We start from the raw sequence: 26,909 nt of genomic DNA, 5'->3' as shown, positions 1-26,909 counted from the left end.
TTATGCCTACAGGTACACCAGCTGGGAAAACTTTTCATGTCGTGGATCTGTTTTCAGCCATGTTCACTTGTACCCTGCTGCGGTGGCTCAGTGATAAGAGAGTTTGATTGCTGATCCCAAGGATACACGTTTACTCTCAGCTGCAGTGGCAGCTGATGGAGGCGAAATGCAAGGCGGCTTTGTACTTTGCGATGTCAGTGCACATAAAAAACCCAGGTGGTCAGAATTTTCTGGAGCTGTCCACTACAGCATCCCTCATAGCCTGTAGACATTAAACCCCATAAACCAAACAGAACACTTGTCAACTGTAAACTTCCATGAGGAGAAAACAATCTATGCAGCTCAAAAGCAGGCCCTGTGGCTGCAGACAGTTCACCAAAATGTACATGCAAAATTAATTGCAAAATAAAGTACAATCCCTTTGTGCATGTTACATAAGGCATTGCAATCCAAGGCAAGCACAGATGGTGGAGGTAGGTGCAGCGTATGTCTAGTTATCAACAGGCAGTATTTCTGTGCATATCAGCAAAGTATATGGGGTTTTATTTCCAGGCTGTAGGAGGGCCACAATTTTAGCCTCTTGGGAACCTTTATTGTGCACTACTAATACTGCTGCATATCATACGGCCATTTTCGCATATTGCCTCTATTGAAGCAGCATCACTTTTCTATGTAAAAGTGAATATTCTAGTGTCTCATTGCAGGTCTGCAATAATCATTGTAAAAATGTTGAGAATCTTTCAGACGACTGTGTACAAACTTGACTAACTACACATAACTTTCCGCATCCACAAAACCATATGCTGGCTTAGTCCTTTATCTTGGAGCTTCATTTGTCATTGGCAATTGTGCCAGTATTGCCAGTGACAAGTGGCACTTGTCCAACCTGCTCTTACATTGCTTGCACTGCCAATGAAAAAGGAATAGATTTGGTAAATACATTGATTGCATTTTCAACTCTACAGAGCCATAGTTATCCATGGAAAAAAAATGCGCATTTCAGTCTTTAGCACACATTTTTGGCATGACAAAAGTCACTTTATGATAGTGCCACACACAAAGAGTGCCGGTGGCGGTGATGCCTCAAAAAAAAAAAAAAGAGCTCTTTCGTAAAGTAGTTCAGACAGCAGCTTTGCTGACAATCTAGTATTGTAACTGACAGTTACTCTGACCCCGTTTGCGATGTGCATACACTGGTAAAAAAAAAAAAAAACTAAGATGGCGAAGTGACAGCATGCTTTACTAATGAAGGAAACTTTTTTGAATTAGAATGGTATGAAAAACATTACAACTAAACCTGGCGATGTTAGTATGTTTTTCGGGAGTTAATTTGGCAGTTACGGGGTTAACGTGCAGCTAACTCCATATAATTAGCATCAATTAAATGCTGTGTATCTTGGGGACCATCATTAACAATGTCATGCATGTGAGCCATCACATGCTTGAGTTCATTAAACATACAAAATACGTAGGCACCTTTTATTCAGATAGCATTTGTATACAAAATCAAAAGCACCATGGCAATGTCAGAAGCAGCTTAGGCATATAAGCACAGCCTATTTTGAACATGACGTGGAACAGGTTCCTTAGCCCTCATATTTTTCAGAGTCGGCTAACAAACAGATGTGCATTTGCAAAAACCTGCATGGTATGCAGATGAGCCATTCCTGCCACTAACAAAATGAGCCACTTCACAGATTTCCATATGGTCCTTCCAGGTTTTGAACTCTGCAAAAAGAAAGATTTTCCAAGTTGTCAAAAGTGAGTCTCAAAAAAAGACAGCTAGAAACAGAACTCTTGTAGACTGGAAAATACAAAATACAAAAAAAAAGTACAGGTATTGCCAACACCAGCAGATTGCACAAGTAAACTGCGTATGTTGACATCAATTTTTGGAAGCAGATTTCAGAGGCTAGGCTACACTGCCATGCAGTCAGCCATAACTACTGCTGGATGAATGTCAACATATCCAAAATGAGCTAGATAACTTCTTATAAGTTGTCCTTTGTGTGCCTTTATAGAGGCTCTGACTAGGTTCAGACTTGGCAAATAGACTTGTCCTCCACACTCATCGGTTCTTTACGATGCCGCCACTGGAAAGGCCTAAAGCTTTTCCTAGTGATTCATTGATTTGAACGACAACGTCTTCGATGGAACTCTGCCTGGTTGGGTACTTGCAACAAAAGTTTAAGAAACACCATCACCAACCAAATTTTTTATTAGAACCCGACGTTTCGGGACCAACTTGGTCCCTTCCTCAGGGGCGACTGAAGTTTGAGGCCCGCAGTAGCAGGCACACGTGGCGAAGTCCAATTGTGTAGCAGAGCCAGGGTAGCGTCCCCGGATTCCTGTTCACTGCTGCAGCTGTCAGCCGGATGAACCGAAAAAAGACGCGACGTCTTTTGAAAGGATTGGTCTCCACATCAAGTATGTTCACCTCGTCAAAGGTGATTTTGTGGTCGGCACATTCACAGTGCTCGGCGAGGGGGGTTGCTTTTCGAGTTCAATTGCCGGGCGTCATTTTTGTGCTGCAATATGCGCCGACAGATTTTTTGTTTCGCCGATATACGAGGCAGAGCACTCGGAGCACGAGATTTTATAAATAACGCCTGGTTATTTTTCTTTGGGAATACGGTCTTGTGGTAGCGGCAGAAAACGGCAGACTGTTGAGGTAGGTTTGTGCGACACACAGACGTGTTTGCGCAGGATGCGTGCAAGCGCATCACTGGTGCCCGCCACGTATGGGAGCACAATGCGAGGGCGCTTCGTCGTTTCCGTGCTGACCGACCCTCTTGTCCTGCTAGCTCGACGGCGGGAAGCACATTGGAATAAAGGCGCGTGTATAGACATTCTTCTTCAGATTGGCCAAGCATAGGCCGCTGCCTGCTACTGCGGGCCTCGAACTTTCGTCGCCCCTGAGGAAGGGACCGAGTTGGTCGCGAAATGTTGGGTTCTAATGAATAATTTGGTTGGTGATAGTGTTTCTTAAACTAGTGGTTCATCACACCGATTAACAAGCTAATGGCAGAAGGAGCACAGGTAACTTCTTCAAGAGCCTACATATGCTCTTTGCAACCTTGTGTTCTTATTCCATCATTTACTATCAGCCAAAAAGAACTCAGCACTTTGTTTGACAGCATTATCTGCACACTGGATTCACTTTCAGAGTTTATTTCGTTGCAACAAGGTGCCAATCACGACAAAGGCACTGGTCATTGAACAACAGAATGCTCAGTGCTCAGTTTAAAGGCAGCAAGGAAACAGAGGTAAACCTGCCAAGTACAATGATCAAGAACAATGTAGAAGCAGTGTTGTGTTGTGGCAATTATTCGAGGTAAATCTGTGCATCATCATTGTACAACAAAAAGAGTAAAAGCTGCGTCCAGGTGGCGTAAAGCGTGAAAAAAAAAGAAAAGCTTTACGGTATGACTTCCCTCTCAAAGAAGCATCGGCCCAATGCTCTACATTGAATAGAAAGGTAGGCAAAAATAAACATCAAGCAAAATATAAACACAGTGCCCATCAGTTATAATAGGGCTTTAGGCACACAACATACAATTTCTGGACATGTATCATCCCTGGGGTGCTGTCAGCAGCATCTGGGGACAATTCCATAGCCCATTTCATCTAGATGAGTGAACTTGATTTGCGGAAACAGCAGCATAAAATTTATGGTTTTCATTAAATCCACGATGGTGATTCAGCATCCAAACCTAAAATCGGTCTGCTGGCTTGTAATCTTCATTGTCATTGTAGGTTACGTTAGGCATTGGTGCCTTGCTGGCTTTTTATGCGCAGCTGGGCGAGTCGTCGGGCTACTTCTGCACGCTGAAGGTGGGCAGTGACACTGAGGCTTTCCTTTTCCGTTACATGTGGCATCAGCATGACATTGAGCACTGTATTAAGGCGAAAGCCTTTAAAGGGAAACTGCTAGACTTTGTAGTTGTAGATTTTGATGAGTTTCAAGGAATCAAACGATTACAGGTTCCAGGTTAAGCATGCAAGATATCTTCGCGCTAGCGTTTCAAACAATGGCGCAAATAGCGATTTAAACCGCTTCAGCTATCGAGCTTCTCCTCACCACACAGCGACGCTTGGGGGGCACATAATGACATCATTGACGGCACCAGTATGTTTCCCGCATAGAATGGCTTGGTTGGGAGAAGTAAAAACAAGGCTACCAAAATTGAAGGCCCAGAAACATTGTTTGATGGCGTCAAAAAAGGCACCGCATGATGTGGGCGAAGGTAACGTAAAGAAAAATTATTACCGTCCGTGATGTCATCATCTAGCTTCTACGCAGTCCTTCAGTGCTGTGAGGAGAAGCTCGAATTGTAATCGTTGATTACTTCATCAGTTTTAAAGATAGCACACAAACACTTTGCAAGCATTACCGACAGCTTATGGAGAGTCAAATTCTTGAATGTCGCAGAATTCTCGAAAAGTGATGCAGCTGCGCTTTAATGGCTCATGCTGTCGGCGTTCGTTCGGTCACAATATAGCTTTCAATCAAATTACATCACCTGAAACCGAAACTAATGTCATCGGAAAGGTAAAAATCCTGCATCCACCGGGAATCGAACCTGCATCCCTCGCATCGCCAGCCTAAGCTTTAACCAACTGCGCCACGCCCGGGATCGTGAACTGCACATATATCTTGTCTACAGTGATTTGGTTTGGTTTGCGGGGTTTAACATCCCAAACGACTCGGGCTATGATAGATGCCGTAGTGCAGGATTCCGGAAATTTCGACCACCTGGGGTTCTTTAACGTGCACTGACATCGCATAGAACACAGGCGGCCTTGCTTTCGTATCCATTGAAAAGCGGCCGCCGAAGCCCGGATTCGATCCCGCATTCTTCGGAACAGTAGTCGAGCGCCGTAACCACTGCACCACCCCGGCGGGCCCTTGTCTATCATGAGGATGAGTTAAAACACACATCATAATTCTCCTTGTCTGCGTGATGCTAATGCGGCCACTCCCCTTTGTAGCGAGGGATCACAGAGTTCTTCATTGGGCCAATAAATAAAGGAGTAGAAAAAGAACAAAAACTATACCAACTGCTGTGCATTGGTCAAAAGTCCAGAAAAAAGAAATGAGGAAGGAAAAGGGGGGAGTCCTTCAACTTTTCGTTTACGCCACCAGTCAAGGCGGTGCTTTGTCATCTCTACTGCCCTACCCAGGGTGTGCTCTTTGGGTGGTGACATCGACTGCAGACCAAGTGCTGTCGAAAGAGTCTCCATCAGTGCTGATGTCGCAGTTGTAGGGGGGAGGGCCACAGTTTCGGGCACTCGATCACAACATGCTGTATGGTTTTATCGGCTGCGTCGCACTCGGAGCACTTGTGCGCAGAAAACCACTCCGTGCCTCGCAGAGTAACCCGTTGCCGTCCGCTGTCTCGTGTGTTGTCATAGATGTTCTCATTAGCGATCGTGTGTTTTGTGCTGGAGTCCACCGCCAGGGATGACTTCGCCCGTGCTTCGCTGTGCCATCTCTTCATTTCTGCTTCTCAAACCTGGTTATGGATCTGCTCTCTCCACGCAAGCTGGAATATCTCCAACAGGCCGGCTTGTGGAATTCCGTACTCCTATGCCAACCTTCGCGTTCAAAGCATCCATCTGGTGTTGGAGCACTTGAGTACGATGTACTTGTATACCTCGCTGGACCATCTATGGCGAAGTGCTCAGCCGGCGCTGCAAGGCAAGCTTGCGGTTGTCTCACATGCGACGATAGTAGCGCTGACAATGACGCTGCAATTAGTGATAATGACAATGACGGCATTAGCAATGATAATGGTGCATTTCGTTGATAATGATAATGAGAGCAAACGGATGCACCGTGTGCACCAGCAACGCTCAGCCTTTCGCACTTCTGCAGTATAGATTCCACAGTGCTTTTGGAATTTTCGGGCTCCCTGCCATACACAAGGTGGAATAGAGTTGACCTGCTTCTCCGCTCCTAGCCGGCAGCAACAGCGCGGCAGGCTACTGTGCTGACATTAAAGCGAGAAACTAGTTACATCGGCTTAACTTTCAGGCCGACTGACTGTTAATGCATGCAAGGAGGACAATGCCACGGACAACGAGAAGTGGGTTTTTTACACGACAGATATTATGCTGTGCTTCTCGCTTTCTACAACGATAATTAGTCTGAAGAAGCCTTTGGCCCTTTGCTTCGGCGTTGCGAGTCAGGTAGTCAGTTGCTACTATTATCCACTTATTGCTAGATGTCAATGTCGGGAAATGACCTAGTAAGTCCATGCCGATCTGTTGAAATGGCCTCACAAGTGATTGGTTTGGTTGTATATCCTGCAGTCTTGTTAGCAGTGTTCGGTGGCGTTAGCAGTCGCAGTAACTCCTGACATAGTGCGTGACATTAGCAGATAGACGAGGCCAATATGGGCCAATATTATTTAACCTGAATGCGACTCAGAGTAAAATAAAGTTTAGACGCCCAGCTGTGGGCTCATCATGAAGTGCCTGTAGGATTTCATCGAGAAGGCCCACAGGGACAAGTAAGTAGGCGGTCAGGGTGCGAACGCCATTATAAAGCGCAAGGGAGGCTAGTCCACGTTTGAACACTCTTAAGTGGCAGGATGACTTTCCTTCAAGGTAGTCGAAGTCTGAGTGCTGAAGTTGCGTGAAGTACGCCCCAAAATAGCATCGTTATTGTCTTCTTCCAGCACTTTTGGACAGGGGCTCGTGAAAAGCAGTACCATGTGTGCGTGGCCAAAATAGGTGTTTAGAGCAGCTCTTGGAGCAAGCAAATATGCTTTTTGGAGCAGCTAAATGGAGCAGAAAGCAGGACAGACGTTCTGAAACAGCTATGGAGCAGAAATGTTAATGTTTTATAGCAGAAATATCGGCTTTTTGAAGAAACTTCAGAGCATGTGGTCAATTAAATCTCCAATAAGTCATAAAGGCCTTTCTACCCTTCTTGGCAGCAGAAATTGTGCTGCTTACAAACAGGCCCGCTGTGTTCTGAAGATGTTTTACTGCAGACTGACTGTAACCAACATGTGACCAGCGTGCAATTTAAAGGCCCATTCACGATTGAGGATTGCAAAGGGTGTGCGATTAAGGAACCGCTCAGACTGACCGATGTTCACACTTGCAAAGGCAAACCGTGGGTCGCTTTCCCAAATTGGCCTCATTCAGAACGAGACTTGTCGACCTTGACTGCTCACCAAAACAGAAGCCAGATGTAAACCGAACTTCGATTCATATCAACTGTGTTGCTGATTGGTTACCGATTTAAGACCAGGAAGGAAACGTTGGACATGTACCTTTTTATATATGGGAGCGCTTGTTGCTAAACAAGCTAACTCTCAAAACGTAAGAATAATGTGCTTCAGATTGTATGCTTAAATAATACAGCATGAGCACATCTATTTTGGCCTTCTCGACAATCTCTAGACGAAGCCCAAAACAAGTCCAAGGATCGCTAAGGTTGCGCACTATAGTGAAGGCTTGCCAAAGTAAAAAAAAATATGCGAATGAAATATTTTTGCTGAAGAAAGAAAAAGGCTCTCAGTGACCACAATCCACGGCATGCATGCAAGAGTGCCGCAGTCACCATGAATAGCAGAAAACATGGGGATGATATCGTGTGACGTCAGCGCCCAAGGTTGCCAAACCATAAAGCTGCTTTCGCTATTAATAATAAAAAATCATTATAAACTATCTACTGCACTGAAATCTCAAATTTGGAGGATTTATAATTAACGTGAATGGAGTGAAATGCAATAATCAGTTTATGCTCAAATTTTAGCTGTCATGACCCCTTTAAGTGAATATAAATAGTTCAAGCATATGGTACCAACATAAACACTACAGAATTATATGAAAATGTCACTGAACTACGAGCACGTGAATGAATTAAGCTGCTAAATTTGAAAATAATACACAAGACGCGGGCAGAGTCATTAAACAGAGCCCTAGAATATAATTTTTTCCATCTCCTCACCTTCAGGTGCATTATCTGCTCTGGTTTAGAGCTCTGCTCTTAGTTTAGTGACTTCACATAAAAACAGAACCTCATCTGGACGTAGAACTTCTCTATGCGAAGAGTAATTTTTCTGTCATTTTCAATTTTTCTGTCCAGGCTCGGGAACCTCTGGGCTTTTCAAAAACATCGCAAAATTATGAATGCTGCTTGTCTTAATCTCAATTATTGAAATGAAATAAATAATTTAAAGAAATCGAATTTTCCAGCGTGTTTACGAGCTTTGCAAGCTCTGCAGACGTATAAAGAAGACCTCGGTGGTCAAAATTTGAGATGAATTTGTTTTTTTTTTTTTTTGCACACATAATTTGCTCAAAATTAGATACAGAATAAGTACTACATTTTGATTTGTGCCTGAACTTTCGAGCCACATATCTTGCAATATACCGGGTGCACGAGGCATTTGAGGATGCAATGTTGGCTTCAGGCAGAGAATATCTCCAGCAAATATATATATATTTTCACCAAACTTTAGGAGATATTTCTCTTACTGTTTATTTTCACATTACTCAATGAATTCGCCACTTGCAGCAATAACCAATTCAATTCGGCTTCGGAAATGGCTGCATGCACGGATCAGGTGGTTCTTAGAGGTACTGCCCATTGAGTTCGCAGTGGCGACCTTAAGAGTTTTTTGTGTTATGTGGCATTTTGTCGGCTTCTCTCTCAGCGACGCCGAGTGTATTCAAATCTGGACAACTAGGAGGCCACAAGTTGGGAGTGATGTGGTTATTGGAAGTTGTTGGCCAGCCACTCGTGGGTGACGCAGGCGGTGTGGGCGAGAGCCGAATGTTGCTGAAAGATACAAGGTTTTCCTTTCGAAACAGTATCAGTCCAGGGCTTCACAACGGTGGCAAGCACCTCTGCGTACTCGGCAGCATTAACGCGGAGTCCTTCTGCAAAACAGTGTGGCAGCATGACATCACCCTTGTTGCCGACGGCTGCTGACACCATCACAGACAGAAATTTTGTCTGCAATGCTGTCGGCACCTCATTAGCGCTTCCGTAAAGCCATCTTTCATTATGGCAATTAGCTTTTTGGTCTTGATCGAAGTTCTTTTCATCTGAAAGAAAAAAAAAAGCATTCCAGGCTCTTCAGCTTGCCTAGCAAGCGCTTGGACCAGAGCAGACGATTCTCCCGAGCTTTACCAGAAAAGAATTGCGGCCTCCTCATGACACAGAAATGGTACCTCACGTCCTCGTGCACAGCAAGCCTGGCAGCTGACTCTACGACATCGAGCTCCTTTGCAATGTCCCACATTGACTTCTCTGGGTTGTCACTCACGATGACTTGCAGCCTCTGAAGAAAATCAGGTGTTCTGACGACGTCTGACCGCTGACTGTGCTTTTTCCTTTTCGCCACAGATGCCACGTCACCGTCACAGCACACTAGTTCTGTCCGCACTTTGTTAACGAAAGGCTTCGCAACATTTAGAAAGTTGGCAATTTCCAAGTCGCTGTGGCGCACGGCCAGTGCGATGAGGACTGCATGGCGTTTCATTTCCTGTGTCAACTTGTACGCTTCCATTTTTCAACAAACTGCGCAGTATAAATGATAGGGGTCAACCAACAAGAAGCCGCATGCCTAGATACATATGCTGAGCCTGCTGGTGTCTATGGCGATAAGGAGTAGTAACCTCAAATACCTCATGCACCCAGTGAGCTACGAGACTGCTATAACTGTGCCTAGTGACGGGCAATCAAAGTAGCTTCAACGTCCTCGAGCCCTCCCTCGTGAAGCAAGTGGTCAAATTCATCATTCGCAAAGAACACGCAGTGAGCAAAAAAAAAAAAAAGAGAGAAATTACACGCTCTCAATTTGTGTTTGAAGTTTTCAGGTGCAATCAAATCCATTCGCTACAACCCATCATGCTTCGAAAATCTTAATGAAAAGCATGGGTAAAAAATTGTTCAGAGTGCAATACGAAAGACCTGCAGTAGACCTGCAAGTAGTGCTAAAGGAACACTGAAAGAAAAAGTAGGCTTGCAGCGATGGTATACTGGCTCCTAATCACAAAAACACCACTTTCACTGAAAACAAAACTCTTATAAGGTAGAAAAAAGAGAACAGAAATGCAGGCATTGCAGAAATACAGAAATCGCAAATGCATGCACAATGACATGTAAGGGATCCCGGAGGCTGCCTAACATGTATTATGGTTGCATGTTTGAATTGTTAACTTTTGTTTCAAAAATGGCAAAAAGACAGGCTAAATAATGGGAGCCAAAAATAAATTTGCGCTTGGCAGTGCCACAGGCAGTCAGTTTCGTTTTGGTGTTTTGGTTCTTTGAAGTCACAGCTATGCATTTGGCATCACCACATGGTTTCATTTTTGATATACATGCTTTGGTTTACAAGTGCGGAGCATCAGAGTTTTCCTCTGATGAAGTTCATGCCTCAGTAAGCGCTTCTCTATTGAAAAATCTGGTATGAAATGCACACAGGATTAAGTTACAACTTACTGGGCAGAATAAACCTGCACAGACCCGAGTGGAGCTGGGAAAGAAAAGAAAGGCTAGAAAAAGTAAGATTTAAATTGCATGGGTGCTTAAGGGAAAAAAAAAAAAAAAAAAAAGCGAAAAAAAAATGAAAAAAAAAAAAAAAAAAAACGGCCTCGAACAGGATTTAATCCTAAGTCCTTTGGAGTTTTAACTGAATGTCTTAGCCATTGCGCCACACGAACAGCTGAGACCTCTCGCATTACATTACTTGTGTAGTGCAATTGCATCCCAAGTGTGCTGAATGCTTTTGCTGGCTGTTAATAGTGTCACCGATGTCTCATATCTATGATAAGCATAGGAGTTTGCCAAACTATCTCGTAATATTTCTATTTCTCTATTTTCTGCTGTCCCAGCGTGCATGCACAGACCTTACTGGCACATCAGTTTGCCATCTGCAGGGCAGCGACGTTAGAGTACACCACATAAGGTGCAGGCACCCAAGGAAGCATTGAACGAAAGGGAGCTAAGTTGGTTCATATTAAGAAATACAATAGTGAAGGAAACGAAATAAATTGAGCAAAACAGGCCCTGTGTACCCCTTCTTTCTTTTAACTTTCTGCCACAATGCATTGTTCACGCCTTGCTGCTATTCAAAAAAGACCATCTGTAGCAGTCTTTACTCGTCACTCGTGATGGTAGCTCGGCAATGTTAGTGGCCGCATCCATAGCTTCGCTAGCTACAAACTTTGCCGCCACGCCGGCATTCGTACATTCTATCCTGTTAGTCAAGTGACCTCAACTCTAAAAAGCACCGCATGCTCTGTGGGTGCAAAGGTCAAGATTCACTGCGAGAACTTTGCAGTCAAGCTCAGGATCTATGCCTGGTGCAAACAAATAGACGGCTTTGGCGAACTGTAGCTTTAATTTCAGCTGCTGCTAGATTGCGCTGCTCGCTATGCATCAAGAATCACGGAGTCTATGTTTACACCATCGTTTGCATCATTTTCCCAAGTCTAAATCCCTTGGAAGGAAAACAGACCTCTTCAACTTCAAATCGAAATATCTCGGCAATAAATGTGTCTTGCTGCCGGACAAGTGACAAAAAAGTCACGAAACACTGCACTACTGAAATCTGGCAACAAAAAATATTGTGATGGGTCCCATACTGCAGAAAATCTGGCATCCATGAAAAATTATGGGCATGTATCTGGCAAGTGGCAGGAAGGTGACGCAGCACTGCAATGACTGTCCGCCAGGTTGTGTGACATCACAAGGCCACATGACATGACCAAGTCAGCAGGTGCTGCCACACAGGGTGCTTTTTATGGTATCAAGTTAAAAAGGAAAACAAAGAGAACATCGCTTGGAGCAATTACGCACCACTATTTGTTTCTTGCAGGTGTATCCGTGACAAAGGTTTGTGCATGCAGGGCTACCTGGAATCACTTGAGGCAAATCCTTGAAGCCTTTGTTATGAAATATTAAATATTGCAGAGGTTCAGCTCTCTTTGAACCAAGTCAAAAGCATTAGCCATCGGCCGGTGCCGCATTTGTAGCTGCCGCTTCAGTCTTGGCTTGATTCCGCTTTTGGTAAGCTTCTCGGCAATAGGCTAGTCTGGCTTCTCGTTCGATGTCTTGGCAACCTGTCTGGCATGGTTGCAGTCTCTGTCTTTGGCGCAAGTGGATTCCTCTACACCACACTGCCTCCTTTTGTCATGCCGCGTAGTGAATTCACCCAACACTATGCTCGCGGTCTCGACTGCACTTACCCAGAAATGTTTTAAAGCAACGAACAGAATATGGGCACACAAAACACAGACAACAGAACATGTTGGTGCCGCTGCAAATGAATGAACAACGAAATAGCTATTAGAAATGACAGCAGTGCCTACTCTGCTGGCAGAAATCTTGAGCAAAAATTTCTCATCAATTGGCCCTAATTGGCTATACAAGGCCATGCGACATTTTCCCATGAAAATAGCAGTGACTGAAATTTTTCATACTTTCACAATCATCTTCTAGCAAATAATGACCTCCTTTTGTTTCGTACTACATGCGCCATAGTGTCAGCAAATAAATTGCAATGCTGTTTGTACAGCAAGCGACTGCAGGCAAGGGACACGTCTGGGTGATATTTTTGAGGTAGTCGTGTAAGCAAGTTTCCAGGGCAAAAAAATTATGGCATGTAATTTCTTCCTAACAAAGATTACCAAAGTACTGCCTGCTGAGAACTTATTCTCGGCAAATAATTTCAACAGTGTATGGAGCAGAGCATGAATTCGGGCAGCCCGAAAACTTGGGCCGGGCTGGAAAATTGCCGTTTTTATGGGTCAGGACCTGGCTCGGCCTTGACATGCAGGCCTGGGCTTGCAGCTAGCAGTGGCGGAACGAGGCCAGGCTGGGTAAAGCTGTGTATGGCTTCTTTTGGAGATGGAATTCCAGCACTAAAATCATTCCGGTGGTTTATGAATAAACCACTACTAGTACATAGGTTGACAGAGAATGAGAGAAAGCTCATTTGTAAACAGAGTTTAATCAGTGACACTCGGTGTTTTGTCCAAGTAATTTAGTACGAACATGCCGGGCTGCATTCAATGACACAAGTGAAAAAAGTTAAAAAGGAAAGGCTCAAAACTCGATAGCGAACTGTACTACAATGGAGGTGTTATGAAGTGCTGTAACCTGTCAAGGCTGAATCGCATGCACGCGAAAACTCACGCGAACGCGAACGCGACGGCGGCACGCGTCGCGCGAAGCCTTCGCGCGAACAGAAATGCATGTGTCGCTTGGCTCGTCGCTCGGATCTGCCGAAATAGAAAATTTCGCTCGTTCGCCCGGAAGTGAGCGTACGTCACTGCCGCTCATTTCGCATGCTTTCTTTATTTTGCTGTGTTGCATTGTGACTGTGCATTACCGCGTAAACATTTCGCTTTGTACGAACAATGGTGGATAGCCAAGGATTCAAAGAACGTCTAATCGCAACCGAAACAACAATAGAAACAAGGGGTCACGTGACTATTCGTGCCGATTACAGTGCAAGCAGTGCAAGTTCACACACATTCGATACTGTTTGCTGTAAATACATTTTACTTTGCCATGTTGTCGCAAAATAACGTTAATTCTTGCAATCGTTATGACCGTTGTTGGATTTGGCAATAGTTTTGATGGTGTACTAAGCCACTATGCCAGCCAAATGCCAGCTACTAAGCCACTATGCCAGCCAAATGCCAGCCACACAACCTACACAGAGCGTTGTCGCCGTTTCGCTCGGTTCGCGCTGTCGCGTGCATGCGTCTTCCCCAGTAGGCGACGGAGCGAACCATGATCGCTTACGCCGCGCCGCCTTGTCGCTTCGCTCACTTTTTCGCTCACATGCGTTTCCCGCTTCATGCATGACACAGCCCGTTTGCATAAGCACGTGCCTACTGAAGTACTCAACACCATCAGCTTAGGATTTCTCAGCAATCAGTGAGCAAGAGGGTAGCTTCTAACCTTTGTGTTACCGCTAACGGCTGGACATTTGAAGCCTCATAACAGCCCCTGGACAAGGACCTTCAATTGACTGCTCGGCAGGCAGCCATCTGTTCATAAAAATTCTGACTGTCTGCTTTGCCCCCCCCCCAAAGAATGTCTCTACGCTATAATAAATGCTGTAGGATAACAGCTTATTGCTTTAGGAATCTTTACATATCCAATAACATATACATGCACAATGAACAGATGAACAGACACTACCGCTTTTCGTCTCCACAGAGATGTGACAATGTGGCTGTGATTTCTTCAATGAATATGTAAATTTTGTTTTTTTCTGCCCTTGCCCACTCATGTTCCTGGGGCAAAGTTGCCAGGGGCAGTCTTTTTGTAGGTGATTAAGCAAAGAACTTGCACCAAGAGCCAATTGCTTATAAGCAGTCATAGTTAAAATGCCCGTAATCCATACCTTTTAAATGTACATTGTGCTAGATAGCTTTACATAAAATGTCTTGTCAAAATATTCTTCACCATGCCTTTGCTTCTGTCGGTGCTTTAGCTGTGCCCTTCTCTACCAAGAATATTTTGCAAGGTTTGTCTCTCATCTTGATTTACTGTTATGTGCTAGTTAAGCAATACATTTTTAAGGCGTCTGTTCAGACTTACTTTGCAGGTTTGGCACAGGCCCTGTCGTGGAAGCGCAGGCCGGGTCCGGGCCATGTAATCATTGCCGATGGGCTTGGAACCATGGATCCGGGATGGTCTTCAAACGTGGGCCAGGGAAGGGGCTGGAAAATCCAACCCGTGCAGGGCTCTAGTGAGGAGTGTAAGAAACTAAAGGTACAGGAAAAAAAAAATCACACACACAAAAGGGGAGCTCAGTAGCGAGTTCATTACTTCGAAGCACCGCTACGTGGTCTCCGTGCTACAATGGAGTTGTCTAAACGGTATTTACGTTACCATTTCTGTTGTCTCAACAGAGCTTATCCTTTTGTCGTACCCGACGCAAACTAGGCAAAATTTCATCAAGGGTACGCAGAATATCATCCATATAGCTGCCGCTTTTAGCTGTGAAAGGTTCAGTGCTAGTTTCGAGCTTTTGGTGCTCAATATGTATCACTAGTTTCAAGCTAGTGATGCTCGAGCGATATCATGGGCAAGTACTTTACCAGGATGTGATCAAAACGAACAGCGTATGGAGAATCGGGGCCAAGAACGTAAAAAGCATAAAATGAGCTTCGTCGCCCTAAGCAGCTAATCACTGACGAGTGCCGTGAGTATCTGGTTGATAGAAGACAAAGCATCAAGCGCCAGTTAGCAGCATCATAAGACAGTGCAGTGCTCGCCTTCAACAGTGCTAAATTGGCGCGTGCTGCAAGTGCATACCTTGGCACAAATCCCTGCAGTATGTGACAAATAAGAACGGTAAGCGGACAGCATATAACCACGAACATTGCACGCAAAACGGGCAGCTAAAATTTGAACATGGCGGCACCTTCATTGGCATGCTTTGTCCACAACTAAAATCTTTTCACAGACCGGGCACTAACCTTTCTGTACCGAAGCCGCAGCAGATGTGCCAGAGTTGTTCATGGCGCGCACGCCAGTCAGTTCGATCGCACCCGTCCGTGCAACAGGCACAGTCTCGTTTACTACAACAAAAGCCACGGCACCAAACCGCCGCCGCGGCACCGGCGGCATCCCCAAGCAGGGTGGGTGGCGGGCGATGAGCGGTGGCCCGCCGGCACGCCGTGCCCCCAACTAGGGACAATCCGACCTAGGGATTGCTAGGGATTCAGGGCGGCTGTCCAGCAAAAATCCAGGCAACACTGGCATTATTCATGGCGAGTTTTAGCCGCTCCCCACGCGAGGAATAAACACAGCCTCATTTCCAGGGTTTCCCGCGCAAGTTTCGCACTGGTCACGTGGCAATGCGCGGCCGCCTCATTGGTTGACAAGCGGTGCTGCCGCTCGTTCGCGGCGATGGGATTCCAACTTTCCCGAACCACGGCCGGTCTCGAGGGAGAGAGCGCTTCTCTTCTCTTACGGCCTCTCCAATGGGGTCTGTTTCTACCGGCCGCCGCGCCTCGGTGGGGTCGCCACCGCCCCACTGCTGCTCCTCTGCTACAGCCGTTCACGCGCAAGGGAAACGCGCGCTCGCTTTTAGCTTCGCCCGCGTCAGTTGCAACCGGCAGGTCCTGACATTTCGCCCCTTATGGTTTATACAAAATCCGTAATCAACATCGAATATTTATCGACTACGAGGAATAAAATACAGTCAACAATCCACTCACGCGCGCGCTCCTTCGTCAGTGCAGCCTTGCACGGTCGAATGAAGCTTCTGGAACACTTCAACATTTCTTACCCCTAAGTTTTGTACAAAACTAAATTTACCAGGCTATGCAATGTGCCTTTGAATGTTTTAAGCAGGTGTAGCGCGACCTGACGTGAGTGCATGGTGAACTGTTGGGTGGAGATTCTGTCAACCGCTACCGTTTTCGTTTAGATCAAAAGAGGCACGGGCAAAAATTCATGGCGCGTCTCAGATTCAGAGTAAAGAACAAAAATTTACTCATATAGTAAAAATTTCGCTTGTCTAGTGGAGTGGGCTATTCTAGCTTCGTTCAAAACATATCAGTCAGTTGAAAGACCGAAGATGTATATTATAGTCTCGCGACTACTTTTAATCAAGGAAATCGGCATAAACAGTTAAGCAGAATCGAAAAGAGCGGCAAACAATAAAAAAATTGTCCTTCAAAGTTACACATTGCACTATATGTTCATCAATTCATCAAAACGCGACCTGCGTCTAGAAAATTCAGTCTCAAAATCTTCCTGCACGGCTTGTGCACATAAGGAGTTGGCCTCTCGGTCTTCTCTGTCACTTTCCTGGTATAATTAATTGAGAAGAAGAATTCTGATAAATGTTTCAAATATCAAAGAAGCGGACCTAATAACATAGCTGTTGTCAATTCCTTTCGGGCAACTCAGTGTTGAATTCTGAAATGCTGACTGAATCAGGATCTTAAGTACTTCGAAAACATTTGTGTGTATAGTAGGTGCACGGCAGCTTTTTCTTAAAAAAAAAAAAAAAAAACTTGTCCAATAGCAACAAGCTCTGGTTTCGGATAATGCAGTCCACTAGAATATTGTCCTCGTAGAAGAGCGTACTACATGGGGCTGCTTCTTTCGCTAGTTTCAAGAAGAATAGAGCAAGCGTCACACCCGAAGTTGATTAACTAAACGATAACGCGTAAAGCAAACCGCGTAAAGCAGCGGCGGCGTAAAGCAAACCGGAATATGTGACAGTGGGAAATGGGATGGTAGGAGATGCCATAACTTCCTTCAGTGCCTTGATTTTGCTCTCAGATCAAACGTCTGTCTTGACAATGTAGTCATGCCGCTAGCTGTTGCGGCCCTCGCATCTAGCATATGTCATTCCCTTCCGCACATTAATAACCTTACTTTCCCGAAGATAGCCTCAATGGGTCGCTATATAGGGCTTGAAATGAGTCTTCAGTGAGAGTGACCTTCTTTAACGCTTTAAAGTTTCTTGCATACTTTCGATATAGCAGCTGAACTCATTTGTAAGTCATTGCATCGAGTATCACCTTCATCATTTACTGGCCTCTTTTTACCACTTCGAGCACAAGTGGTGTCATGAATATCAAACCATTTTTTAGTGCTTTCATAACAAGCTTAATATCATGTAAAAATTTCATTAAAACAATGTTTATTTGCAAAATTAAAAAATGTGTATAATACCACACATTGGCTAATATATGAATTGTAATAACATTTAAAACTCAACCCTACAACGCTTACTTTGACTGTTATACTAATCTTTTATATCATGCAAGCATTTTGCAATTTGCACTACATTTTTATGAAATTATTTTCATCTTCGGTGTTACATGAATGATTTCGCATCTAGCGCTAAAGACGGTTTTGCTGTAGCAGACGAGTTGCTGTCATGTTAGCCTTGAAGAAGCTTCGATGTGATCACTTGTCATTCAGTTTTATTTTTTTTTTTTGTTCCTATTCTTGTACAGGCTTGGGAAAAATTCGGACTAAAATGGACAAAAGTAGCTACCCTGCCGCAATGTATGCAATGCTTGTCGAACGTTTGCTGAAAGACAGTGTTTTTTATATGCGTTCACGTGTGTAGTACGTTGACGACATGCCGCTGCATCATCTACGTTCTGTGTTCTTTCATTTCGGGGCTGCACTAACCACGAAACTCGCGAGCGACAGCGCGAAACCAGGCAAATGCCACCCGCCGCCACTGAAGCAGATGCGGAGCGAACGGTGAGCAGGTCGCGCCCCTTGCGGCGGCGGAGAGCGTGACTCGAGGAGAAAAGTTCCCATTGTTCACGCGGCGATTGAGAAGGCCGTAAGAAAGAACGCGCGCTCTCTCCCTCGAGACCGGCCGTGCCCGAACCTCGCCGTTCGCGCCGCAGAGGCTGGCCCCGCCGCTCCAAGCAGGTTTTTGCGCCGCCGCGGCAGAAATCGCTAGCGTTTCGCTTGCATGTGAAACAGGCTTAAGTCCGCCTCGCGCGGCAAAAGCCCATTCTGCACTGGCCCTTTTTTTTCTTCTTCTTGAACCAACATTTTGGTTCATGGCCCCTTTCTCCAAGCATTTCAACCCAGAAAAGCCGAGCATCAGGCCGGGGAAACCTTGTGCCCATTGGAAACCGGTGGGTACCCGGCGGCACTGGGGATCGAACCCCGTCCCTCCCGAATGCGAGGCGGATGCTCCGACCGACCGACCGACCGACCGACCGCCTGCTTTTTTAAATTGGTTCACAGGAAGGGAAAGGCGCAGTAACTGTCACACTTGCTCTGTGGACACCCGAACCGCGCCGTAGGGGAAGGGAGGAGGGTGGGAATGAAAGTGGAAAGAGAGAAAGAGGAGCCGTAGTGGAGGGCTACGGAGTAATTTCGACCACCTGGGGATCTTTAACGTGCGCTGACATCGCACAGCACACGACGCCTCTTCGTTTCGCCTCCATCGAAACGCAGCCGCCGCGGTCGGGTTCGAACCCGGGAACTCCGGCACAGTAGTCGGGCGTCTTACCACTGCACCACCCCGGCGGGGCCCGCCTGCTTGCCTGATTGGGCTTTCTGCTGCGTGTTCGATCTGTTCACACTTCATGCTGGCACGCATAGCCGGGACTGCATGGACGAAACTGTACAGGAATGAAACTAGTGTGCGCTGTCGAACCATTCCAATAAACGAATGCCGCCTAGAAATACTGTGTGTTAATGGGGCAGTTCTCGATGCCCTTCACAATTTTTCCATTTCACTAAATATTATTTGGAATATGTTGCTTCCTCATTGAACTTTATCGTCTTTTTGTGCAACCCGCGTTAAGCAAGGTGATTGCGAAAAACATCTGTGTGCTGCCCGATGCCACAGCGCATCAGGAACTGCACGCCTACAAAACCGATTCCGAATCATTCATTGCTGTTTCTGTCACAGCTAATTTGCAACGTGAAGACAAAACAACGACTCAATCTATTTTTGTCACGGCTGCAGAAAGTTGTTGTCCAAATAACTTATGGTACATACCCACAGAGGGGGATCGGCCGAGAATTGGGTAGCAAAGAATTTTTTATTGTTATTATTTTTATCATTTTTTAAGTATACTTGCAAAGTGGCGCGCTCGTTTGGGGAAGGTGGAAGGAAAACATTGCACTGAATGTTTTTAAGATGCTGCATACATGAAGTTTATGGATCATTTTCATTCGGAAAATCTCCTATATGATCTTCAGAAGGAAAACAAGGCTCTGGTGGCCATTGGCGATCTCAAGAAGTGCGAAATTCTGCAAGGTAGACAGAGGCTGGCCTAGCTTACAGCCTTTAAGTCTGTAAGGGCCAGAAGTATCGAACTTCTGTGTGTGATGAAAAAGCCGAAGCAAGATTTCCGTGCTCTGTTCTTACAGTTTTCTATTACTCGCCCACAGAACTACTGAAGCTCATTTCTGTAGGCTGTAGTAGGCATTTTGTCACAATTTACTATTCTTCACTCGTAGCCCTGCTTTGAGGCCATTAATCACAAAGTATAAAAAATGTGCTGCAGAAGCTTTGCCAGAGAAAGGCAATATCAGACATTATTACTCAGTGCGAGAAAGGTTTCCCATTTGCATCCAAGAAACTTTCTTCTTTCATGGTTGCATAATAAAGGCTAGTTACTTTCACTTGTGGCTATTTTCTTTTCTGCCCTCGCCTGACTTTCTATTAGTGCCCACAGCAAAGCTTACTGCAAGCATTGAGACCTTGCTTTCACTTGATGTTTTCATTATGAAGAACCACAAGACAAGCTCACTTTATGCCTAACTTTTTGCACTCGACTCGCTCACCTTGAAAACGCTGCATATAGTGCAGTAGTTATTATACCACATTTTAGTATGTATGCATTAACCGCCTGAGTGCCTACTACTGGAAACATCTTAATTTACGCAACATATTTTTTCTGTTGAACCAGACCTCGAGCACAAAGTAGACAGCATCAAATTAGTAACAGGCTCTTCCCCGCTTTGAATGGAAGTAAAATGGTTTCAAAAGATGCAATTAAAACAAATATTTTTAGTATTTCCCTTTTTTGACCGACATAATGCAGTAATCAGTATTGAAAATTCAAGCACGGGACTTTCAAACATGGAGAGCTTCGTAAATGGCATAAAATATCCCACACACTATGCTTCGTTAATTTTGTCTATGAGTGGGGTTTTCTCGCATGCACTGCAGCCTTGGCAAGTGGATGTGTCCCAATTACTGCTGGAATAGCTACGTCACTAAACAGGCCCTCGACATACATTAGTAGAGGCTTTTGGCCGTGTAGTCTTGGCTGCACACATGTTGGGGTATATAATGCATGCATGCAGAATGAATACAGCAGTGTTAAAAATGCAACTCATACGTCATGCAATTGCATTTTTGCGATACAACTCAAGTAAAAATAAAAAACTTGAGAAAATTTTTTATTTCTTTCATGATCCTCCTAAAGTTTTCATTGATTGACAGTATAATGTTAACCATGATACAAGCTCGCACATATGTAAACAAAATCAATTGAGCTGTCAAGAGCATGTAGCTTAATATAGTGAAGATTGTGTACCTTTCTAAGGATTTGAAGCACTAGTAGGTAAACCTAGATCTTCAGAAGGAGGAGCACAACACTCAGTTAGAATCGCATGTCGCAATATTAGCTGAACAAAACGCGGTGTACCAGTCGTGCTTACAGGCAGCACCAGACAGACTAGCAACCCTAGCTGCTCTGACTCTCGGAGGCAGTGCAGCCACACTAGAAATCTTTGTAAAAGTGCAGAATGTCCTACTGAGATTTTATTGCTTTCAGTTCTTTACCATCGCAGCTACAGCTCGTGCGATAGTCTACTCGTATGTAATGGTAAACTGCGGCTTCTGCTAGCGCAGTATCCCTAGAAAATGTTTACTCTAGTATATTTTAGATATATAGGCAGCAACTGCCTGATAACAGCAACGACAAACTAACTCAGGCAAAATGAATGATGCATGCTAAACTTCAGCGCGAACACACTGAAATATGGTTGCGCTTGCAACAATTTTTCAACCTTTTTCTTCAGATACGAAATGTTGAACACGGTCATAATATACGCGCAGATTATTATGACCTCTTTTAACACTTCATTCCCGGTTATAAAACACAAGACGAGTAGAATTCAAGCTTGCCGATGCAGACTTTTCAGCACACTGCAGCAATATTATGCTGTCGCGTCTTGCAATAACATTATATGTTTACTCAATAAAATATAAGTGTAAATATTTCAAAGGAATTAAACTTTTTAAATGGGGAGTGTATTCATAAATTATGTTTGCTTTTTTAATTCCACATTTAAGCAAGAGAATAAAGCTATCTACATTTCTATCAGTGTTTTGCTGGGAAAGTTTCTTGATGAGGACTTCAACACATCAACCCGCCCGAGAATCTTGCGTCTCCACTCACAGCAACGACAAATTATTGAGGCGGCTGCCAGTTATGAGCAGCTATAATGTCTAATAATTTATAAAGATGAAAGCCTTTAATGCCTCGTCATTATCAGTAGGAGCTGTCGACAGAGCATGGCACACTTCAAGGAAGATAGTTAAAAATAAACCTTATCTCCACTGGGAATCAAACATCCATCCCTTGGACCCCAGCCGAGCGCTCTACCAACTGCGTTATGTCCTGGATCGTGAAACGTTCATCCTAATTTCCATTGTCTGTCGTGACGATAGCGGGATTCCGTGAGTGACAGATACCGAGCCTTTCATTTCCTGTAAACAAATGCATTCAATGAAATGCGGGTTGTTTGACAAGGGACGCACCATGTACCATAATGACTGGTCATGATGTCACCAGGCGATTCATGCATAGACGAAGCTGACCCCACCGGGCGTTCGTGCGGGGCCTTTCATTTGGCGCTTCCTCAAATGCCGCACCAGACAGCAAACAGAAGCAGACCCAGATGTCTAGGAGGCATTAGTACAGCAGGCATTAGCGGCATTTCAAATTGATTTACAGGATAGAAAAGGCGCAGTATCTGTCACAATTCTCCACGGACACATGTACCACGCCGTAAAGGAAGGGAGGAAAGTGTGAGTGAAAGAGGAGAGGGAAAGAGAAATGATGTAGTGGAGGGCTACGATCCACAGCGCTATTAATCACCTCACCGCACTTTAGTGGTTCAAAGTGCCCTCTAGAATTTATTGCTTTTCTCACAGCTTTCACTGCTTACGCTCAGATTAATAAAATACACAACTGACCTCAACAGCAATAATGTCAGAGGTCAGTCGGTTTAGCAGCTGGTATGAGCTGACTCCCAACTGAAAACCAGCGAGATCCCTTTGATTCCACTTGACCACCAACTGAGATCCGCTGCCTTCCAGCTGGTAAGCATAAGGAACCTGGGACCAGCTGAAACCAGTTAGAATGAGCTAAAAGTTTTGGATGTTTTTTGTCTATTTGGGAGAGTACAAAGATTTCTTTTACTTTTAGTGGCGAAATATGAGGCTGGCTTCGGGATTAGGTGTACAATGTGGCAAATAGCTTTTGAACCAGTCGACTATGCAGTGCATAAGCTTCAATTTTAATCATGGAAAATCAGGAAGATGACTTCTATTTTTCTGACAGAGGCTCAAAATTCTCCATTTTTTTCTGCTCATGGGGGGCCCCAGGGAACTCGGGGCCCGGTTCATTTCAACACTGGATAATCCGGCCCGGGGCCCAATTAAAATGCGAGGCCAAATAGGCAGGAAGGAAAGCAGGATGATTTGCACCAGTTCTTGAAAGAGCAGAACAGCAGCAGCATCCGTGTGCTCGTATTGCTCAAGGAGCACCATCACCACAATGTGCAGAGCATTGCAAAACATGAACGCACGAAAAGGCGATATATAATTTAAAACTGCATTTTTTTCTCTCCTGCATTGCCGGTTTTTAAGGTCAAACGATGATTGCAGTGTCATACACGTGCTCAGGTCACGCAAGGCGCGCAGATAGAAGAAGTATGGTCACTGCTTTTATTCTTTTAATCCACATCCACTCTTATGCAACCATGTCCAAAAGGTGGAACTGCAAAACAAAAGATGAATAAGCTGTGATTATATGACAATTTTATTCATGTCTAACGTGACCACAACTCGTCTATGACACCGCAGCCATCGTTCAGCAGCTACTGGAAACTTGGTCACCCCTCCAACATTTTTCTACACGGACAGCGTCCTTCCGGCCTTCAACTGCTAGCTCATAGACTTCTGACAAATGCTTTATTTCTACGATGTTATTAATGTAAGTGCAGTGAGGCTGATCTAGTTGGCTTTTTATATATCCAGTCATAAAGCACTTTGTCTGAGTAGCCTGAACAAATGTTTCAATGGATGTTGACTGACCATAACTAAGTGAATGCACAAACAATTTAATGCAGTTTGATCTCTCTTGAGTACACCTTTATAAACAGGTCAATTTAAATTTAGGTTTTATATGCATTAACAAATACACCTCTGAACATTTAAAAGTAAGGAAAGAACAGGGGCATGCCCATGAGGATTTACATAGAATTGTCGGAGCTTTTAAGGTCGGTTACTTTGTACAGCAATTGATGAATATGTTCAAAAACAAATATTTTGTTACCATTTAGCACTACAGCCACCTTTCGCACCAAGAACCTCAGCAGCAAAATATGCATTCATTATCCCTTTAATAATGTCCACAAGAAAGTCTGTACAAAGCAATACAGTAGTGCTCAAACACATGACAAGAAAATTTACACTTTAGCCCTGGCCTGGACTGGTAAGTAGAGCTTGAACTCTGCAGGCAGCTCATCTTCAGAGTACAGGCGGTCTGCAAAGTACACTCGCCGAATGCGGCAGTTCGCGTGTATCTGGAAAGAATTAAGAGACATATTTAATGCATTTACAGAATTCATTTATCATACAAGTAGTTACTTTGTACACAGTTCCCATTACAGTATAGGAGGTGTACAATTCACACAACTCCCACAAGAAACCACGCTTAAGACAAGCCACAAGATCAAAGGTACTTTTTTGCAAAAGCCACATGCTATGCTTCCAACATAAATGACACTACAACTTCATTCACAAATGAAATTTAAACAGAAGGTAAGCTGCAACAGGTAGAAGTAAATGCAGTGGCCATGTAAATGCGCAGTCATGTACAACCATCAATCAGTGAAGCAACCTTCCTACCTGCACTCGCAACATTTCCACATAGCTGGTTCCATAGGCACGGCGTGTGAAGTCTGCAAGGTTGAACTGAATCTGGTTCCAGCCTTCATCAAGGCGCATGGGCATGGTGCAGATGAATGGTTTCACCCTTGTTGTGCTTTGGAAGTTGCTAGCACGGAAACGGCGACGGACGTTTTTGTCGTCTAAGATCTGTGCAGTAAGACAACCTGTTGACATGCCTGAAAGCACTTCAATAAAGATTACAGCCAACAACAAGTGTGTTCCTTTACTTACGAATTATGCTTTTTATAAAATGGGTACATGGAATTTTAGGAGTCTAGGGAACATTCTGTGCAGTAATAATTTTACACTTAGCAATAAAACTTTATTATTAAACATGCAAAAGTATTGCACAATATGTAATTAGCCAAGATATTGGCATACCTATGCGACCTAGCAGGTGAACATTTATTTTGGAATTTTGTGTACATACTTGAAACTACAGCAGAAAACAATGCACAGTACAAGCACCTGTCTCATCTATTTCTTATCTTGTATTTCCCCCCCTTTTCTCCTACCTCATGCAAACACCAACCAGGCCACCTCATGAGACTTATGCACAGATGTTTAGAAGCCATCAGTGCAGTTTGTTTTATTCCCTCTGTATGGAGTACTACTGCTACTGACCACACTGCTCTTCACATAACAAATACTTATAACTAGGGCCTCAATAATGGAATAAAAGGTGTTATATTAAAATGAAAGTGGAGTGCTTGGTTTTTCTCAGGGGAATTCAGGCCTCTTGAAGGACATAAAGCATGTTCTAGTAATGTGTTGCGGGGCTAGTTGGTTCATGTTCGTATATATAAGCGCAACAAAGACTACACATCGGAAAAGACAGGTCAGGGTGCCTGTCCAGTCTTTCTTGCCTTCTGCGTAATCTTTTTTGCGCTTATAGTATTAGTTTACGACATGCATCTTTCAACTGTTCCTTCATTTGGGGGAGAGAGCCAGAAGACCAATGGTTCCAGGTTAGGCTGTAAGGTACAGCCCTCCATTGGTACCATCAACTGCCTTCTTTTTTTCCTCCCAGTGTCGAAATATCAGTAAGCCTTGCATTTTTAAGCATGTGTCAATCTTTTTCTCTCTCTCTCTCTCTCTCACACACACACACACACACACACACACACACACACACACACACACACACACACACACACACACACACACACACACACACACACACACACACACACACACACACACCATTTTTAACATCCTATTAATGCGAAAGCTGCCTAGTAGAAATTGTAACCTGAAATATCATTAGATGCTTTTGTTTCAGGTATCCACAATCTCCATCTTAAAACCAGCAAGTGCACCAACGTGAATGTTGTGGCCATTTCATATTCAGCCATTTTCACTGATATAAAATAAAATGAAAGCCTATAGAAACCACTGCATAAAATAGGTCCCATAATCAATAGAGTACCCCAAACCCCGGCTATTACCTGCACTTCAAACGTGAAATATTTCTTCATGTTCTTGACAATCATGATGAGGTAAGGAAGCCGGATGCCGAGAGTCTTTCTAGGATCAGCAGGGCACGTGATGAAAGTTGTGCTAACGTTTGGGAAAAGAACAAAAATGACATGAAAATTAGACTTTGTTTAATTATGGCATAAAAAGGCGAGTACTGATCATGCCAGCAAAGTTCAAGTTGGAGTGCTTACCTCACGTTTGTACCGAGAATTTCGAGCACGAATGACTGGATGTCGTTGTCAGTGATTCTTTTTATGTGCCCATTTTTAACCTGCAAGTATTTAAAGCTTTTTAGCTCCGTGGCCATCAGGAAAACCAATGTTTTCATTTTGTACACACCGCATTGCGGACACATTCGGTGAGTACCCTACCTTCTTATCCCAGATTTGAAGTGGCTTGCTTCCAATGCTATACAGTATTGACAAAAACCCGCTCTGAAATGTATTCTTGAACATGCTGAAAGCAAACTACTGTTCTTACTGCAAGACGTAAGATAAAAGGTGTAAACACACAATCCGCATGGTAACCTAGCGCGTCGGTTTCGCGGCGTTGAGTGATTTCGTCGTCGATTGCGTTGCGATGCGAGAAAAAAAAAACAACACAAACATGACCAGTTAAGAGCTAAAACAACAATATATTAGAGTTGAACAACATAGTCGAAATGAAATTAATAAAAATAGTGCAAGATAATGACGAACGTGTTAACGTTGAACACATTTTTAAATGCCGAAAGACAAGTTGACC

The 26,909-nt window shown here is 44.2% G+C and overlaps 2 protein-coding genes across 3 annotated transcripts; both read right to left on the bottom strand.

Moving 5' to 3' along the window:
- Nucleotides 1-1,465: 1,465 nt before the first annotated feature.
- LOC146197977 (uncharacterized) lies at nucleotides 1,466-15,735 on the bottom strand. Of its 2 annotated transcripts, none has more exons than XR_014704925.1 (3): nucleotides 15,469-15,723; nucleotides 14,585-14,752; nucleotides 1,466-1,728 (listed from the first exon to the last, which is right to left on the bottom strand). XR_014704925.1 is itself a non-coding variant. In XM_084593281.1 (3 exons), the coding sequence occupies exons 1-3, from the start codon at nucleotides 15,617-15,619 to the stop codon at nucleotides 1,692-1,694; spliced, it is 336 nt and encodes a 111-aa protein (XP_084449407.1). In that variant the 5' UTR covers nucleotides 15,620-15,735; the 3' UTR covers nucleotides 1,466-1,691. The 2 variants fall into 2 exon arrangements, 1 of the variants encoding a protein (XP_084449407.1); XM_084593281.1 differs by having other exon boundaries at nucleotides 14,585-14,732; nucleotides 15,469-15,735.
- Nucleotides 15,736-23,838: 8,103 nt separating this feature from the next.
- Nucleotides 23,839-26,859, bottom strand: LOC146197976 (cilia- and flagella-associated protein 20-like). The gene is made up of 5 exons (XM_084593280.1): nucleotides 26,537-26,859; nucleotides 26,357-26,436; nucleotides 26,135-26,246; nucleotides 24,645-24,833; nucleotides 23,839-24,319 (listed from the first exon to the last, which is right to left on the bottom strand). The coding sequence occupies exons 1-5, from the start codon at nucleotides 26,618-26,620 to the stop codon at nucleotides 24,203-24,205; spliced, it is 582 nt and encodes a 193-aa protein (XP_084449406.1). The 5' UTR covers nucleotides 26,621-26,859; the 3' UTR covers nucleotides 23,839-24,202.
- Between the last annotated feature and the right edge of the window lie 50 nt (nucleotides 26,860-26,909).

This window comes from Amblyomma maculatum, chromosome 2, assembly GCF_055883805.1.
Source record: "Amblyomma maculatum isolate TAMU_Amacu chromosome 2, ASM5588380v1, whole genome shotgun sequence".
Classification (NCBI taxonomy): domain Eukaryota; kingdom Metazoa; phylum Arthropoda; class Arachnida; order Ixodida; family Ixodidae; genus Amblyomma; species Amblyomma maculatum.
The sequence above is the reverse complement of the archived record's forward strand: the minus strand, read 5'-3'. Positions and strand labels throughout refer to the sequence as shown.

Excerpts from the sequence above, each read along its gene's own strand:
- LOC146197977 (XM_084593281.1), bottom strand. The coding sequence starts at position 15,619 with ATGCCGCCGGTGCCGCGGCGGCGGTTTGGTGCCGTGGCTTTTGTTGTA. Across the intron at positions 14,733-15,468 it reads TGCGGCTTCGGTACAGAAAG|AGCCCTGCACGGGTTGGATT; the intron begins GTTAGTGCCCGG and ends ACTCCTCACTAG. Across the intron at positions 1,729-14,584 it reads GCCTGTGCCAAACCTGCAAA|AGTTCAAAACCTGGAAGGAC; the intron begins GTAAGTCTGAAC and ends TTCTTTTTGCAG.
- LOC146197976 (XM_084593280.1), bottom strand. The coding sequence starts at position 26,620 with ATGTTCAAGAATACATTTCAGAGCGGGTTTTTGTCAATACTGTATAGC. Across the intron at positions 24,834-26,134 it reads ATTTCACGTTTGAAGTGCAG|ATCTTAGACGACAAAAACGT; the intron begins GTAATAGCCGGG and ends CTTACTGCACAG. Across the intron at positions 24,320-24,644 it reads TGGAAATGTTGCGAGTGCAG|ATACACGCGAACTGCCGCAT; the intron begins GTAGGAAGGTTG and ends AATTCTTTCCAG.